Below are 15,126 nucleotides of genomic sequence, written 5' to 3' on the forward strand. Positions count from 1 at the left end.
TTTAAAATTTCTCTTTTAACAGCTCGACTGGAATAGGAACAAACACATCATTAAATCAGCAATGTCCCACTGTCGTTGTCATTATGAAACTCAGTTTGATGCCAACATCTTTCATTAAAAAAACATGCAGCCATTTGTGGCCCAGAGTTCCCTCGGTACAGAAATATGACGCTAATCACGGACGCGGCGCACGCCAAGCCCGGGGAAAACTGCTATCTGCTTTAGGAGCATTTTAAAATAATACCATTAAAAAATAATAACTGATGAAGTTGGCTCTGAGCAAAGGCACTAAGCGCTTTAAAAGCTTTCCATCGTCTTACAATACAATTTCCTAATCAATATTTCATTAACTGGATAGAGGTGCAATGTATGTAATAAAGAAGGTTTGGCTCAGCACAGAGTTAACGTTTAGCCGTAGTGAATTTCAGCCAGGGAGGTGGGCAATCATGTTCCACCTGGCCTCCACACAAACACACATTCGGTATATTCTCTATACTCAGTATACAATCTGAGACGCACACACGCGGCTGGTCCCCCCTTGATTGTTTCTGTGTTTATGGGCCGTTTTATGACCGGAGAGCCTCTTATCTCCAGTGGCGTCGGGCATCGGGTGACTTTGATCGCGGCCACGGCGAGAAACGCACGTGAGCCCCTCTGACTTTGGCCCCGAGGGAAGGCGCGACCGCCGCACTAGCAACGCCGTCACTACCGAGCGAAAATCAGGGCAGAGTTAGCTCACAGAGGGACTGTATGCTTCACATGTAGAGCGATGATGGGGATTGTCAATTTATGATCGCTGAGAATATCCAACTCTGCCTGGGCTGGAGGGGAGTTTCTCCTAATTGTTTAATTTGAACAACCACACGGCTGCGACGGCCTCATCACTGTTCGAATTTTACATTCAACTAAAAGGTTACTTGTTTCAGCCGATCGTCACTTACTTGTTGCAGTAATACTTTACGTTTACTGAATTCCATAGACTGACTTTATATTCTGCGAGTGTGTCGGCGTCGAAATCGTACAAGTCAGACGATCTGATCTGGCCTTTTGTCTACATTTGGATCATTGATTGTGTCTTGAACGTCCTGCTGTCCCTTGAGCTCTTTTGTTAAAGCAGATTTCAGTGAAGGTCCTATGCATGAATCCACTTCACACTCCACAATTGTCCAATGAGAAAAGGTGTCGCAGAGACACGTATATATGCAAGTTTGTATTAGTGTCTGTGAATTCAGTGTCCATAGATCACTTCTTGCCGTGGTAATACTTTCTTAAACAAGGCAAGACGTAAATTATCACTCCTGACTCAAGTTGAAAATTGTATTATTTTTCCTGGGTGATAGTTCTATTCATTTATTGTCGTATTTTTCCAAAACTCTCCACTCTGAAGTGAATACTGTCCTGTCCCGGTGGCCCAGTGGGCTAACACACATATCATGTAATCCCAACGTACCTGGTTGGTTTCCTTGGCTTTGCGTCATCCGGCAGGTGTGCAGCTTCAACTGCCCCCCCCCCCCTGCAGCCGATCGATGCTGCGAGGGTTCACCTAGCAACAGCACTACCTCGGCTTTCTTCATCCAGAGATGACAAACAGCCTCACCAGAGCCGGCAGACTGGAAGAGGTTAAGTGCGGGATCCCTGTGCTTTTTCTCAGATGATTCACTATTCATTACTGTATAAATTCCACTATGCAGTGCGTTTGCCATTTTGTAGAGTTTGTCAGTATTATTATACCCTTTATCGCTTGACTCAAATTATCCTAAAGTGTGACGTAGAAGTACAGCTGGGTACAGCTGATGGTCGCTAACCAGGAGCCAACTACCATCATGTATTGTAATACAGAGACAGAAAAAAGCATTTTGTCATCTGTCACACTGCTTCTTTTGTTGAGGGACACTGAAGTGTCTCCCGATGGTGCTTTTAGATGCTTTTCCACACTGACAAAAAGACAAATACGAAGGGAAACATTCAATACTCTCAAAGATTTGGGAGAAAAATTGACTTGTGTTTTAATATTAAATCCCAATTTTGCCAATTTTGATCTTTGTTTATCTTCATCTTCAAAATACCTAGTTTTTAAATATTTATTCATTTGGGGCAACAGCTGAATGGAAATGAGTGTCATTCAAAATTTGGGGGGGGGAGTTCCTCTTCCACTTTCCCCAAAGGTTTGAGGAGTTTTACCGTATAAAAACTGCTAATTTTTCTACACGTTAGTCTGTGCATTTGTTTCTTTCTATGCATTTTAAGGTTTTTGTTTCTTGAGTGCAACCAAAAAGTGACCCTTCGAGCGCACCACCATCCGTTTGGACCGCGTCAGCTGCTGTTAGCCCATAAAAATGTTGTTGGGTCCTGCTAGATGGTACCACAGAGGGCAGACAAACCGGGACGTAGAGCCTGTCACATCACCCGAAGGTTTCCAAAGTGAAGGTCCAGTTTTGTAGTCAAAAAATTCCGATTTGGACAAAGGCAAGGAAGCGTGGTAGATGTGAGGCGGGACGGTCGGACTGGGCTTTAAACTTTGACTCGGCTTTAGAGTGGAGAGGAGTCACCGTGGGGTTTTGCCGTGGTGCTTGTCATTCAGGGCTGCATGCCTGGACATTTGATTAACTATTGTACAGCTGTAATGAAATATTGAAAAGCACACGCACAGTATCAGAGTTACAGAAAGTCAATTTTACTGTAACCGTCTTTAATAGTATTTTTTTCCTCAGCCTGCTGCACATCGTCCCCACACCCCATGTCTCTGCTCTGAGATCTGCAGCATGCGTGGCAAATTGAAATATTGAAATTCATCTTGATGAATTGAAAGACATGCAGCACACATACCCAGCAGGATTGTGTCAGATTGGTTTTCTGTGTCTCTGGGCCTCTGGTTTCGTGTGGGATGTGATCCGTTGGAGAAGTCTGCAGACGTATTAAGGGGAGCCGTCGTCAGCGCTCTGTGAAACATGACTCTCAGGCTCCGAGCTGCTGCGGCTGAAGCCTCTGACATGCAGTGTGGAGCAGGAGGATTCAGATGCGATGCAACAGTGACACCCGGTGCACTGAAAATGCGGGAGGACACACATCGCCAAGCACTTACTCTGAGGTGGGTCAGGAAAGCCTACATGGAAATTAGTAATAGCATGAAAATGACCTCTCAACAGTAATACTAACATTTTCCAATCTCAGTACCACGTGTTGTTAATATGAGTATCTAAATCCTGGGTACTCAGAGCCAGAAGGAAAAATAGGTTTTACATGAGAGGGAAAAAGTGAACTGAGCATTGAGCTGCAGAACGGCGCTCACGCTTTGTGGTGCTGAACAAAGCATTAGCGCGAAGCAGAGCAAGGAGGCTTTAGGATTCTAACCCGGATCTGCTGTCCTGCGGATCTGTACCTGCTTGGCCTTTCAATGGTGTTTTCATGGGTAAAAGTTGGGAAACCAGGCCCCACAGAACATGGAGAAAGACTGTTCAAAGCCGAGCAGGTCGGACTTGAAGAAACCGACTCGAAGAGACTGACATCGTGTACATCGCGCACATCAGCGGTGGATAAGTTGCACTATGGGAAGTCTATGTGCCAGGTATTGATAAGGAAGAAGATGGAATTGAATATTAAAAATCGCAACATCTCTGGTTTTGCTGCATCAATTCTGATCTTTTTTTTAAAAAAAAGAAAGAAAATACCGTCCATTGTGAGTCCGACAATGTGATGGGAGAGCAATGCTATACCAGTGGAGTAGAGCTGCTGCTCAAATTGAAAGTAGGCAATTGAAGTGGTTTAGCGTCTCAGGGTAGCTCGGGACACCTCCCCGGAGAAGTAATCCACCTGGGAAGAGACCAGGGCAGATCCAGAACACACGGGAGACATTGTAAATCCAGTCGGGTCTGGAATTCCCCCAGGAGGAATTGGAATCACGGGGAGTAAAAAAACATCGTCCGACTATATGTGCAACTTTCTTCTTTCACTTTTTGTCTGTACGACCCCGTATGTGCCTTTGAGGAAAGACTGTCCAAACGTGTTCTATTTTCGTGACTTTTGCAAATGATCACGCCTCATTCCTCTCTATGACAGCAGGCTTTTGGTCCAGCCCTCGAGAGTGATGATTCAGAACGGGTATAAACCCGTTTTCCCTTTAGGCCTGGTGACACATTTTACCACAGTAGTTCTTTTGAAGCATACTGAAACCTTAAGCCTATTACTAATGCACACATTGGTTATCGACAGACAATGGATGGATGGATGAACATACAGATAGACAGTGGAGAGGTTAACTATGGTTCCATCACATTTTCAGATGTTTCTGTGTTTCTGCTGTGGAAAACAACAGAAATCCCTGCTGCTGACATGAATTCGAGGCGACCACAGACGCTATTCTCGTGAAGGAATACAGGGCATTTTGAATACTCAAAAGATTGAAAGGATCAAATGATTTTAGGTGGAGTGTCTCTTACATTGAAGAAATTAATGTAAAAGCCTCGTTGTTGTTGCTTCCCAAAACAAATCAACTCAAATACTGAAGTGCAAAAAGAACAGACGAGTGTTCAGATACTTTCATTTCTGCTTCTTTCCTCCTTTCTTTTTCTTCTAAAATCAGAGGCATCCTTTTCAGAGAGATCGAGACTCTGAGCCTTTTTTTTTTTGGGGGGAAAAGAGGTGAAAGTAGCTTCATTGGAGGCTGTCCAGAGAGCTAACAAAGTGTTTCGTGTCAGGATTTGTTTCTCAAGGGCAAAGCATCCAGCGCCGACCAGCAGGCAGCCTGCTCTGCGGTGTTTGTTCCCAAGATTTCATTTGGGAGCTAACACCATTTTGTGGATGTCATTCTCTGCACACCGCCACCACAGAGAGAGACAGGGAAAGAGAAAAAAAACCCATAAAATGGAGAAGTTAAAAGGAAATGAATAACACCCTGAGGCCCTCCCCACACAACTGGCTTCTGATTTCTATTTATTTCTCAATCTGTGCCTCCGCTGGGCCACCCAGCACACTGACCGACAAGCCACATTAAAAACGGATGAAAGGAAGCGTCAGGACACCCCATCCTTTTATCCAGGTGTGTGTATGTGTGTGCGGTGGCCTAGGTTGAGTAGTAAATGCACTTGTGTACAGAATGTTTTCAATGCACGGTTTCACCAGTCATGAATAATAAAGACCAGACTTTTCTTAATCTTTCTTGCAGCTAATTCCCAGCGCCAGTAGCACGTTTTACTTGTAGTGTTGCCAGATGAGCTCATGCTTGGAAAGAGACAATGCATAATTCACTTCCTGTAACCACTGAACACCACCATGGCATCCCCGCGGAGGGATGGCAGGGGGCAACAGAGCTGGAGAGAAGCTCAGTTTCTCCTTTTTGATCATTTATTTATGCGACTTCTCACGAAAACCCCGATGGAGGAAAATAAATGTTTCACCACACCAATGACTCATGACAAAACACATTTGGATTCTTAAAGTTGTGTCTTGTTTATGCATCCTTTTACAGTGTGTGTGTGTGTGTGTGTGTGTGTGTGTGTGTGTGTGTGTGTGGTGGTTATACCGTATAAATATTTTTTTTTATACAACTTTTTTTGTCTGTCGTTTTTTGTTTTTGTTTTTTGGGGGGCAATTTCGCCTTTCGTGGAGAGCTGATGGTGAAGACATAGACAGGAAACAAGGGTAGAGAGAGGGTGATGACATGCAATAAATTTCCCTGGATGGAATCGAGCCAGGCACATTGCGGCTAATCGGGACGTGCTGTCACCATAACAGGGGAACCCACGTACTGTAAAAGGAAATGCTGGCCTGCATGTGCACCTTGCCGTGTGGTTATTTAGCTGGTGAGCGGGCGAGTTATTTTCCCAGATGGAAACTGGCGTTGCGGTAGTACAGGCGCTAGCTTGGACAGCAACTGCAGTAGGACACTGAGGGACATGACATGAACGCACAAATCATCCTCTTCACAACTTGACATTTCTACTGATCTGTTTCTGTGCAGTTTAAACAGACAAAGCTGGATGTCAATTACGGAGTGTAAGAGATGTCGGTGGACATACTCTGAGACTCTGGCGTGCAGGTCGGCCGTTCCCCCCGCTGCTTCCAGTCTTTGTACAAAGCTTAGCTGACCGCCTCCTGGCTCCAGCTCTACAGTTAATGCACGGACACGAGAGTGGTAACAATCCTCACATTTAACTCCAGCCGAGAGACCGACATTTCCCTAAACGTTGAACTACTCCATGAAAAGTCAAGCATCAAAGTCGATTCTTGAGCTCGGAATTAGTAGTTTGACTAAACAGTCCCAACGAAGGGTCCACTCACCACAGCATTTTCCATCTCTGGGACATCCGAGCAAACGCCAACCGCTGTTGACTGCGCTATAGCTTGAAAGTCCGTAAAAAAGCTAGTAAGTGGACTTTGAGTTGGGACTGCTTTGAGGTCGGTTAAGCTATATAGAACCGCTGCCCCCCCCCCCGTTATGCTCGGGATTATGGGCTATTTTGCGCAGTAGTTACTTGAGCTGGGTGGGGTCTGTGATTGCCATACGTTTCCTCACCACCATCTCCCCTCATCCCCACAACAGGAGGATATTCATTTTAAAATTTGAGAGACGCAGCACACCGGAGGTCACCTGCCTGTTAGTACACCCTTGATCTGCATGTGCTGTGCTCCCATGTGCAACTAGCTTGTCAGCTAACATGAATAAAAAAAAAGGTGGTGGGGGTTTCTTTGGAAGAGCAAACGTCAGAGTTAGAATAGCCAGTCTGTTGACCTGCTTAAAGTGTTGTGATGCCTCTGATTTCTGTAATCCCGCCCCATGACCCCCATACCACTGTGATTGCAAGTTTGAACTCATTAGCTACAAATTTTTTAGCTTTTGTTGTCCACGTTATGTTCTTTGCACATGCATCCTTTACAGTTTTCGATTTTCCCGTATATTTATTCCTACCATTCCAGGCAACTGTTGTTTTCCATTCATTTTTTTTTCCATTATGAATCTAACACAGTAGGAACTTGAAGTCCATTTTTGTCTTCATTTTCATTTCCTGATAACTTTGTAACTTTGAAAGTGAAGTATCAAGATCCCACCTACTGATTTTAATCATGAATATGAATGTTAACCAACAGGTCCTTGTAAAAATAAAAAACAAATTTCGAAATTTTAAAACACAGCAGCACGATTAGCAAAATGATCAGCTGCGATGCAGAGTAAATGGGCTAGAACGTGCAAAAACACCGGTATGGTCATTTAAGATATCGTCGCTTTCCTTCATTGTAAAGTCATGAATAAAGTTTAGCAAAAGAGCTGAGTGAAAAACGGGCTGTTCACTCCCTCGCACACGCAGACACACACACAAGTGGCCCGGTGCGTTGACGTCCATTAATCAGCAGTATTGCCACTTCGCCAGCATGACTCACAGAAACCTGCTCTTATCTGACAGAAAGCCCAGATGGACCCCGATCCTCTCAGGTTTATTGGCCGAAGCTTTGCCAGACATTTCTCACTTCAATCTCGGTGTGAGTCTGCGCGTCCGCAGCTGCCGGGCGGAGGCAGTCATCTGTACCATGCAGACTAATTGGTGAAGGCGTCACACACAAGTTGTGTGTGTTCGTTTCTGTCTTTTCATGACTATAGGTGGAGAGAAGGAAGGTGGTTTGTGGAAAACAAGAGCCAGTGCAGTGTTTTGTTTTTGTGTGCGTTTGAAACGCTTTTCTCAGTGCTCTTGAACGCATCGGTGCTCAGTTTACTGACCATCGTCCCATGGATTTTCACAGAAAGGTTTTTTTTTTTACTCCACCTCGAAAACAACTGACAGACTCCGAGCTTGGACTTTTTTTATCTGTTGTTGTAGGGATTAAAGCAAAGTTTCATTCAATTAGTTTACAGGGATTCGTTCAGTTAATTAACGGCTCAACAGAACAACTTCCCCCCTCACCCTTAAAGAAATGTGTGCATCTTTCTAAAAAGGCCACTTTTTAACTCTGGGAAGTCACGTCCCTTTTTGGAGACGGATCCTCCGAAGGATACAGCCCACAAAAAGGAGTCCTCCCAGCAGCATCTTTCAGGGGGTCTTGAAATGAGAGGTTTAGCCTCTCAGAGACCAAAACTAACTGAGGATTCGGGGGGGCCCTGGTTAACACGTAATGGCAAACACTTCCAAGTCTTTCACCTGGTCAATAGTTTGTACTTTGAAGATGACCTGATAACGATATGATCCCTCACCGGCTTCCCGCCGCCAAATGGCCGGCTGCGTTCGTGGGAACACCAAACGGGAACTACCGCTACTGTGGATCGAGCTCCACGTCTCTGCGGTGGTGTCGGGTAGAGCCTGACTGGTGGGTCAGCACGGCCAGTATAGGCTTATCACAGACACTACAGATACGTACTGAAACGCTAAAGACATGTCTGAGGTGATTTAGTAACAGAGCTGTCGTTACATCGTTTATCCACCAGAGAGCACTGAGCCTTTGGTCTCAACTCCTCAATAACCAAAGTTAAGGGATTACTGTCAACAGTTTTTATTCATGTTATGTCTTACTGTCAAAAAAAACAAACAAATATTGAATGATATGTCCCCGTCAGTCTTTTCAAATCCATCTATCATTATCGGTATCAGCCTCAAGAATCGATTGTAAATAATAAAATATTCTACTATATGTTTTCAGCATGTTTGTTTTCAGGGAGGTGAAAAGCAGGAGGAAAAGAGAGAAAGTCAGTTAGTGAAGAAGAAAAAAAAAGGAAGAAGATGAAGCGTTTTGCTCTTTTCAAAAAGTCGGTGCCTCTTTGAGCTGTGGGACCGAGCCGGCCTCAAACCTGAGATTGAGGGCACTTGTCTGCTGAAATTGGGGCCAGCAGATGGCATTTTATTTGAAAATACACTCAAAGCCGCTCAGAGCTGACAAGGGCTTTGTAGGGACGTGGTGACGGGCGAATACAGGAGCTGGATCACTCGCATCAGGCAGAGGAAACTAAAGGTCAATTAGGAACAGCAGAGCTCAAAGCTCCGGGCCTCGACAACGCTGAGACAGTCTGACCTTTCGAAAGTACGAATTCCCATATTCCTCAGTTTGCTCTCTTACGGATTTTTTTTTATTTTCCTCCAAATCCAATTTATTAGGAGAATACCAGATAACAATGATTAGCAGGAGGCTAAGAGAAATCGAAAAGAGAATGCAAATAATAAAAAGATGAGGACATAAAAGACGGCACGTCAAGCAAACATAATTACATTCTCTGGGAGTTTTAGATAGGAAAGCAAGCACAACAACAACAACTACAAACAGTAGCAAATGAATGTTCCTCTGTCCTCTGATACGGACAAACATTCAAAAAATAATGGAAAGTGTAGTTAAACATTAACAAAATTACTGTTGTTTCTTTCATTTTACTTCCACGATAAACGGTGTTTTGGTAGGGGGCAAGAAGACTGCCGGTGTCAATGAAATCTAGTTTTCAGAAGACCGGACTGAAGCCTCCTGGAGAAACCAGTCGCTTCCAGCTCCTTGTTTCCTGCATTCCGCGAAGGCAGCTCCGAGAACGTCCGCAGGCCAGTTCCTCACCGAGCTGCGGTTTAGGTGAAGGGATGAAGAACAGCGAAGCTGACGGGTTTGGACTCAGCGGAGGAGTTGTGGCGACTGCTGTCCCCCTAACACAACCACCAGCCCCATCGCGGGGAGGCAGCGACAGTATGACAGACACACACTTGGGGCTCTGTTTTCACGTGGGCGCGTGGCGCGCAGCAGTTTTCCTGAGGTGCACCGGGAGGTTTTTCCTCGTGTTTTTGTGGCAAACTGCGGTTTTAATGTCAGGTTTTACAGTGATTCACTCCAGCCACTGTTTCTTAAACTGCTAAAAGTGAAATTTTGGAATTGAATGAACAACAAAAGTGAAATTCCTTCATATTACTCCCACTCGCGAACTTTTAAGATTACACCAGAGGTCTCTTATCTTGGTTATGTGCCTTTCGGGATCCTATGGCCGCTATAGAAACGGAGGAGTCCGCATTCTAGGACATTTTTTGGAATCGAATGACGTGCTGCTTTCAAAATGTACACTGACAGTGGTTCAAACGAAAAGAAATAAAGCCAGTTTGATGATTATGATTATGTTTGCAAACACCTTCATGTTGTCTGCCCACGTGTCTTGGTGGTAATAAACCTCCTTATAATCCGGTTTCCCTGATGCAGCTCCTCCGTCAGCAGCAGACTTTCCTCCCTGCCCCAGTTTCATTTTCTTTCGGTTTCTGTCAATGTCACACAAGTGCATCCCTACTCTTACATTTAGTAATTATAAGAATGTCGTTCATTTCATTTCTTAATTGCTACTAGAAATATTCACAATTTCTACACAAAAAATTGTTGCCAGATGGACTTAATTCAAGTCACATCAAAATCCTGTTGCTTTTGCTGAATAATATCACTGAGAAAATACGAGGATTTTTTTATTTAAAAAGAAAGCACAATGGGGCAGGTGTAGGGTGAACGCATTTCTACTGTGAGTATACCCGGGATCAGTCACGTTTTGCTCAGTGAGTCGCTTGTTAAATGCTTCTTGTCGCTCACACTTTCATAAGTTGGCTCTTTGGAGCATTTTGAAGTGTCATTCGAGTATTTATTCACGTATATGACTAAACTGTATGTATGCACGTGTTCCTGCTTTTTGAGAAGAAAAATACAAAAAAAAAAAAAAAAAAAAAGATGATATTCTGTAACACTATCAAATGCTGTGATGCTCAGTGGGGTTTGCCAGTGATAAGTGATAAATAAAACCCAGCTTGGACTAAAAGACACCGATAGCAACAAACCCACACGTGTGTGTTTTGTCGCTTGTTTTGCCTCGTTTATGTTTAAATACTTCATTTCCATGTCTGCGTAGCCTCTGGAACCTGCACAGCCGCCGTGCTGATGGTGACCGAGGCAGAAAAGATCTGTTAGCCGGATTCTGTTAAACGCTGTCCAAAGCTTCTCGGCCCAAGAGCTGAAGCCGTGTCCCTGTGTCACATTTGGATTTTTTTTTCACCTTCCAACTGCCATGGTCAGCACGTGATGGACATGAGAATAACGCCAACTGTGTTACTATAGGTGAGGCATGGAGTTTACGCACCTTGTCTTAAACCGACGGCAATGCACTCTCTGTCATATCTATGGGAGATCAAATCTGATAATCTATTGCAGAAAAATGATATAATCGCCCTCTCTTAAACATTTGTGGGCTTAATGATGTCTGAAGTAGTCATCGCTGTATTTAAAGCTGAATCACTGGCCGTAGTCAGTATTACTCTGAAAAATATACATCACACAATGAAAAAAGACCAACGCTAGAAGGTCTAATTATCCATTCAATCAATTTTTTATTTACAAATGTCAAATGACACAGACCCACACAGAGACGTACAGTAAAAGCTACATGTGAAACAGAACCCCATCATGTGATCTATAGACTGTGGATGATGGTTCGGTTCCTGAGGCTCTGGACGTACTGTTTGGCCTGGTCCAAGCTCGTCTTCTCCTCCTTTTTGGGCGGCGAGCCCTCCACCAGCTTGACGAAGTAATGGCAGTAAACTTTGTCCATGATGCCAAACATCCCCCGGCCGTGGTAACGGATCCGCTTCAGGTACCTCCCTTTGCTGGAGTAGGAGTCAGCTGCAGAAGGGGGGGGGAGGGCAGGAGGGGACAGCGTGTCATGAAAAGAGTGGATGAGATGAACCGAAAGAGAGAGATAAGGGAGAGAGTAACTCATTTAATTCGGAAAGGTGCCTTTGAATGAAAACAGGTCAAAATAACAAAGATGGGGGCGACTCTAGGCTTATCTTTAACTACGGTTAAAACTCCACATAAATGAAAAAAACCCACTGCTTAAAAAAAAAAAAAAATAATAATTCTTTTGGCACATTGGATGAAGACGTGATGACTAATATCAAATTGCTGAGTGTTTCTGGAGGCAAAAGTTTTTCATTTGCAAGTCTAAGTCTTTGAAAAACGCTCAAGTCTACGTACAGTATTTAAGTAAAACTTCACCCTCAAATATTAGGATACCAACACCATTAATGTTATATATTTGGTCTTGTCTGTTTTTTTTCTTGTTAATTAGCAGGATTCCTCCAAAACTACTTGTTCACAACTGCTTTATGTCGAGACGTGAAGTCGTCCCCGTTGTTTACACAGCAAAGCCCCTCAGTGCCGCAGACACCCACCTACATACAGGTTGGATTTGTACTCCACATTGTGATTCCTGACTGCCATCTCTTGAGCTTCAAGAAGGACCTGAAACAAACAGACGAAGAGCTGTGACATTCATCCATGCCCTTCTACTGCATAGACGGGATGGGGGTGAAACAGAAATAATGGAGGAATAAATAGCAGAGTGAATAACAAAAAAGTGAAAGTGGAAAATATTTTAATCATACGGGAATTTGATTACCATTCATTTGTGACTGCTGTGTTTGATTCTATCAAACACACACACACATGTTGACTAACAGTTAGGGGGAGGGCACACTCTGCTACGAACCTCTTTCATGATCTTCGCCCCTTTCTTGTCATTGAACTCCAGCTGGGCAATGGCCTCGTCAATGCTCATCCCCCGAATCTGTGAAGGAGAACGAGCAGTGAGATGGGCCAACAAAATGAACCTCTCTTGCACAGCTGTTAGAACCGCAGGGAGCTGCACCGTCTGAGGAGGCTGCGTTTTATCTGCAGCGCCGTGCTTAAGTCAGCACAGTGGGTCTATAAACAAAACGAAAACTGCAAACAACAGATGAGATTGGAACTAATAAAAACTGAGTCCAGATGTGCATCCAAATACACAGAATGCCTGACAATCGTGACATCCATATGCCAGATTTGTTTTCATCAGTTAAATGCAGCAAATAATGTCAAAACAGTGAAGGTGTTCAGAAAAATCTTTTGAAAATGTTCCTGGACACCCTTATCACCTGGCCCCCGGCCCACAACCTGACTTTCCACCACATTACATTGAGATCTGTTGACAACCTGTTTAAATATCCTGACTAACAAACACGAATCCTTGGTAGTTTCATCACCACTGCTGTTTTCCTCCAAATTTCTAAATTGCCTGTCAGCTCACTGTTGGTGTTTTAAAATTTAAGAGTTACAAAATAGAAAAAGAAATGTCCGCCAGACGAGCAGCAGCTTCGAGCATCTCACAGACGTGAACGGTGCAAAACACCTCAGTAGAGTGGACAGATGTGATACTGTGATACAGTTTGATGCTGTTCATGGTGATGCTGCTTGAGGATCCCATACTGATGAGACAAATCCCGGCGGTAGGTCTTACCATTTTGGCCAGGTACCACATCTTGTCTTTGCTGTACTTAATCTGCCTCCTACTGTGGTGGATCTCCTGTGGAAGGGAAAAAAAACAAAAACAAAAACAAAAAACTGTTCAGATGTTTGTGGAGTTAAGAACGTATATAACACATATAAACATACGTATACACCCATAACTTTGTCGTTAGCAATCCGAACGAAATCTGCAACACTACACTCTGTAAAAAGAAAAAAAAAAGTCCTTATATCAACAGTGTCCTACAGGTGAAACCTGAGTCGCCATCCTCTCACTCTGCACTGCATATTGTCTGCGAGTGGAAAGACTCACTGCTGGTCTGCGCGGCTCGTCTGGCAGCTGAGGTGGATAAACTTTCAGGTTCCTCTTCTCCCAGTTTTTCGATTCCAGTGAGGTGCTGGTGTGGAGACATGAGAGCTGCTGAGGACTGCCGCCCAGGACCTGTAGTCTGGAGAGATGCGAAGGAAAGGTGAGGCAAAGGTCTGCGACCGCTTGTGTATGCCGTGCCAGCTCAGGCACTCGCATGCATGAAAAACTGCGGTGTGGAGTCGATATCATCCAAAAATCATGGACTCTCACCAACCGTCAACTGAGAATCAAAGGAGCAGATACAAACCAGTGTGACCAATCTCGCCCTGCTCAAAAACTGTTCCGGGTTCTGGCCTCTGGGAGGTGCTACAGGTCTCTGTCTACCAGAATATTCAGCAATAACGTGTTTTCCTCAGCAAATAAAGCGGGCACATGCTGCTACCTCTGCCTATCCAAGTATAACCTGATAACTGTTTATCATGTGATATGCCATGTAGACATCTGTCTATGCGTAACGCTGCTGACACTGTGAACTGGGCCTTATTCATGTGGTCTAGATGTGGGAAAAGAAGCGGTGAAATCTCCCTTTTTTGCATTTTAACAGAGAATGAAAGTTTCCCAAATCTGAAACTGTCTTTAAGGAGTCTCTGGCTTCACTGGGATAATCTAGTCCAGATTTAACAATAGTAAGTGTAGTGGTTTTGACCAGGACCTGGTCCGATGTGGTCTACACGGTAAAAAAAAGCAGGTTTTTTTTTTTTTTTTCATTCTGAATAAAGAATAAAGTTTTCACACATTTGAAAGTGGGTTTTAGAGAGTCTTATGGTTTTACCTAAAATGACCAACACGCTTTCACAACAAGATGTGCAAAACAACAACAACAACAACAACAAAACTGAGAATCGGTCGCTCAGCACTGAAAGTTAAGTTTCCCACAACTTTCCCCTTAACCGCCGACTAGGAAGCTAACTTCTGCGTCGCTATTTACGTTATTCATGAACGCTGTTTTTAATTAAATGTTTCCACTGTAGCTAGTAACCTACAACCCGTCCTTCTCTTTGTACATATTTCGGCATGTTAACAGGAAACACTGTCACTGTCATCATGCAAAGGTAACCCAAACGTAACATGATTAGTATCTAGGCAGCTAACGTAGGCAACCGATCTGAGTTGATTTGTCCTTCGGCAGTGACAGAGACAAGTTAGCTATGATGCTCTGCTGATATCGATGTTCTTACCTTGAGTGTAACACCCCAGATATATTCCTAAAAAAGGCGATACCTGAAAACAAGCACAAATGCGTTAAAACATCGTCAGCAGACGTAATTCATGTCACATAATTGCAAATTTATGGCAAACTGGGCTGCAATTCTCTCACCACGTCCTGTCATCGCAGTCGCCATGTTGCGTCTTTACGACTCTGTCGCGCTCACTTTACGTTCGCGATGTTTACAGCCTGAACCGCGAAGTTTTGCGCCGTCATTTGTCGTCTTCACTGCGCCCGTGAGCCGTTAGGTTTGGCTACAGGTCGTCGGGTGTTTTTTAACAGCAACTTT

The 15,126-nt window shown here is 44.0% G+C and overlaps 1 protein-coding gene across 1 annotated transcript; it reads right to left on the reverse strand.

Moving 5' to 3' along the window:
* Window positions 1–11,286: 11,286 nt before the first annotated feature.
* On the reverse strand, window positions 11,287–15,092 carry mrpl22 (mitochondrial ribosomal protein L22). Its single transcript, XM_040149962.1, has 7 exons — window positions 14,949–15,092; window positions 14,809–14,851; window positions 13,574–13,709; window positions 13,253–13,318; window positions 12,467–12,544; window positions 12,150–12,219; window positions 11,287–11,598 (listed from the first exon to the last, which is right to left on the reverse strand). The coding sequence occupies exons 1-7, from the start codon at window positions 14,971–14,973 to the stop codon at window positions 11,390–11,392; spliced, it is 627 nt and encodes a 208-aa protein (XP_040005896.1). The 5' UTR covers window positions 14,974–15,092; the 3' UTR covers window positions 11,287–11,389.
* Window positions 15,093–15,126: the final 34 nt, after the last annotated feature.

The sequence above is a fragment of the Xiphias gladius genome, chromosome 17 (genome assembly GCF_016859285.1).
Source record: "Xiphias gladius isolate SHS-SW01 ecotype Sanya breed wild chromosome 17, ASM1685928v1, whole genome shotgun sequence".
Lineage (NCBI taxonomy): Eukaryota > Metazoa > Chordata > Actinopteri > Istiophoriformes > Xiphiidae > Xiphias > Xiphias gladius.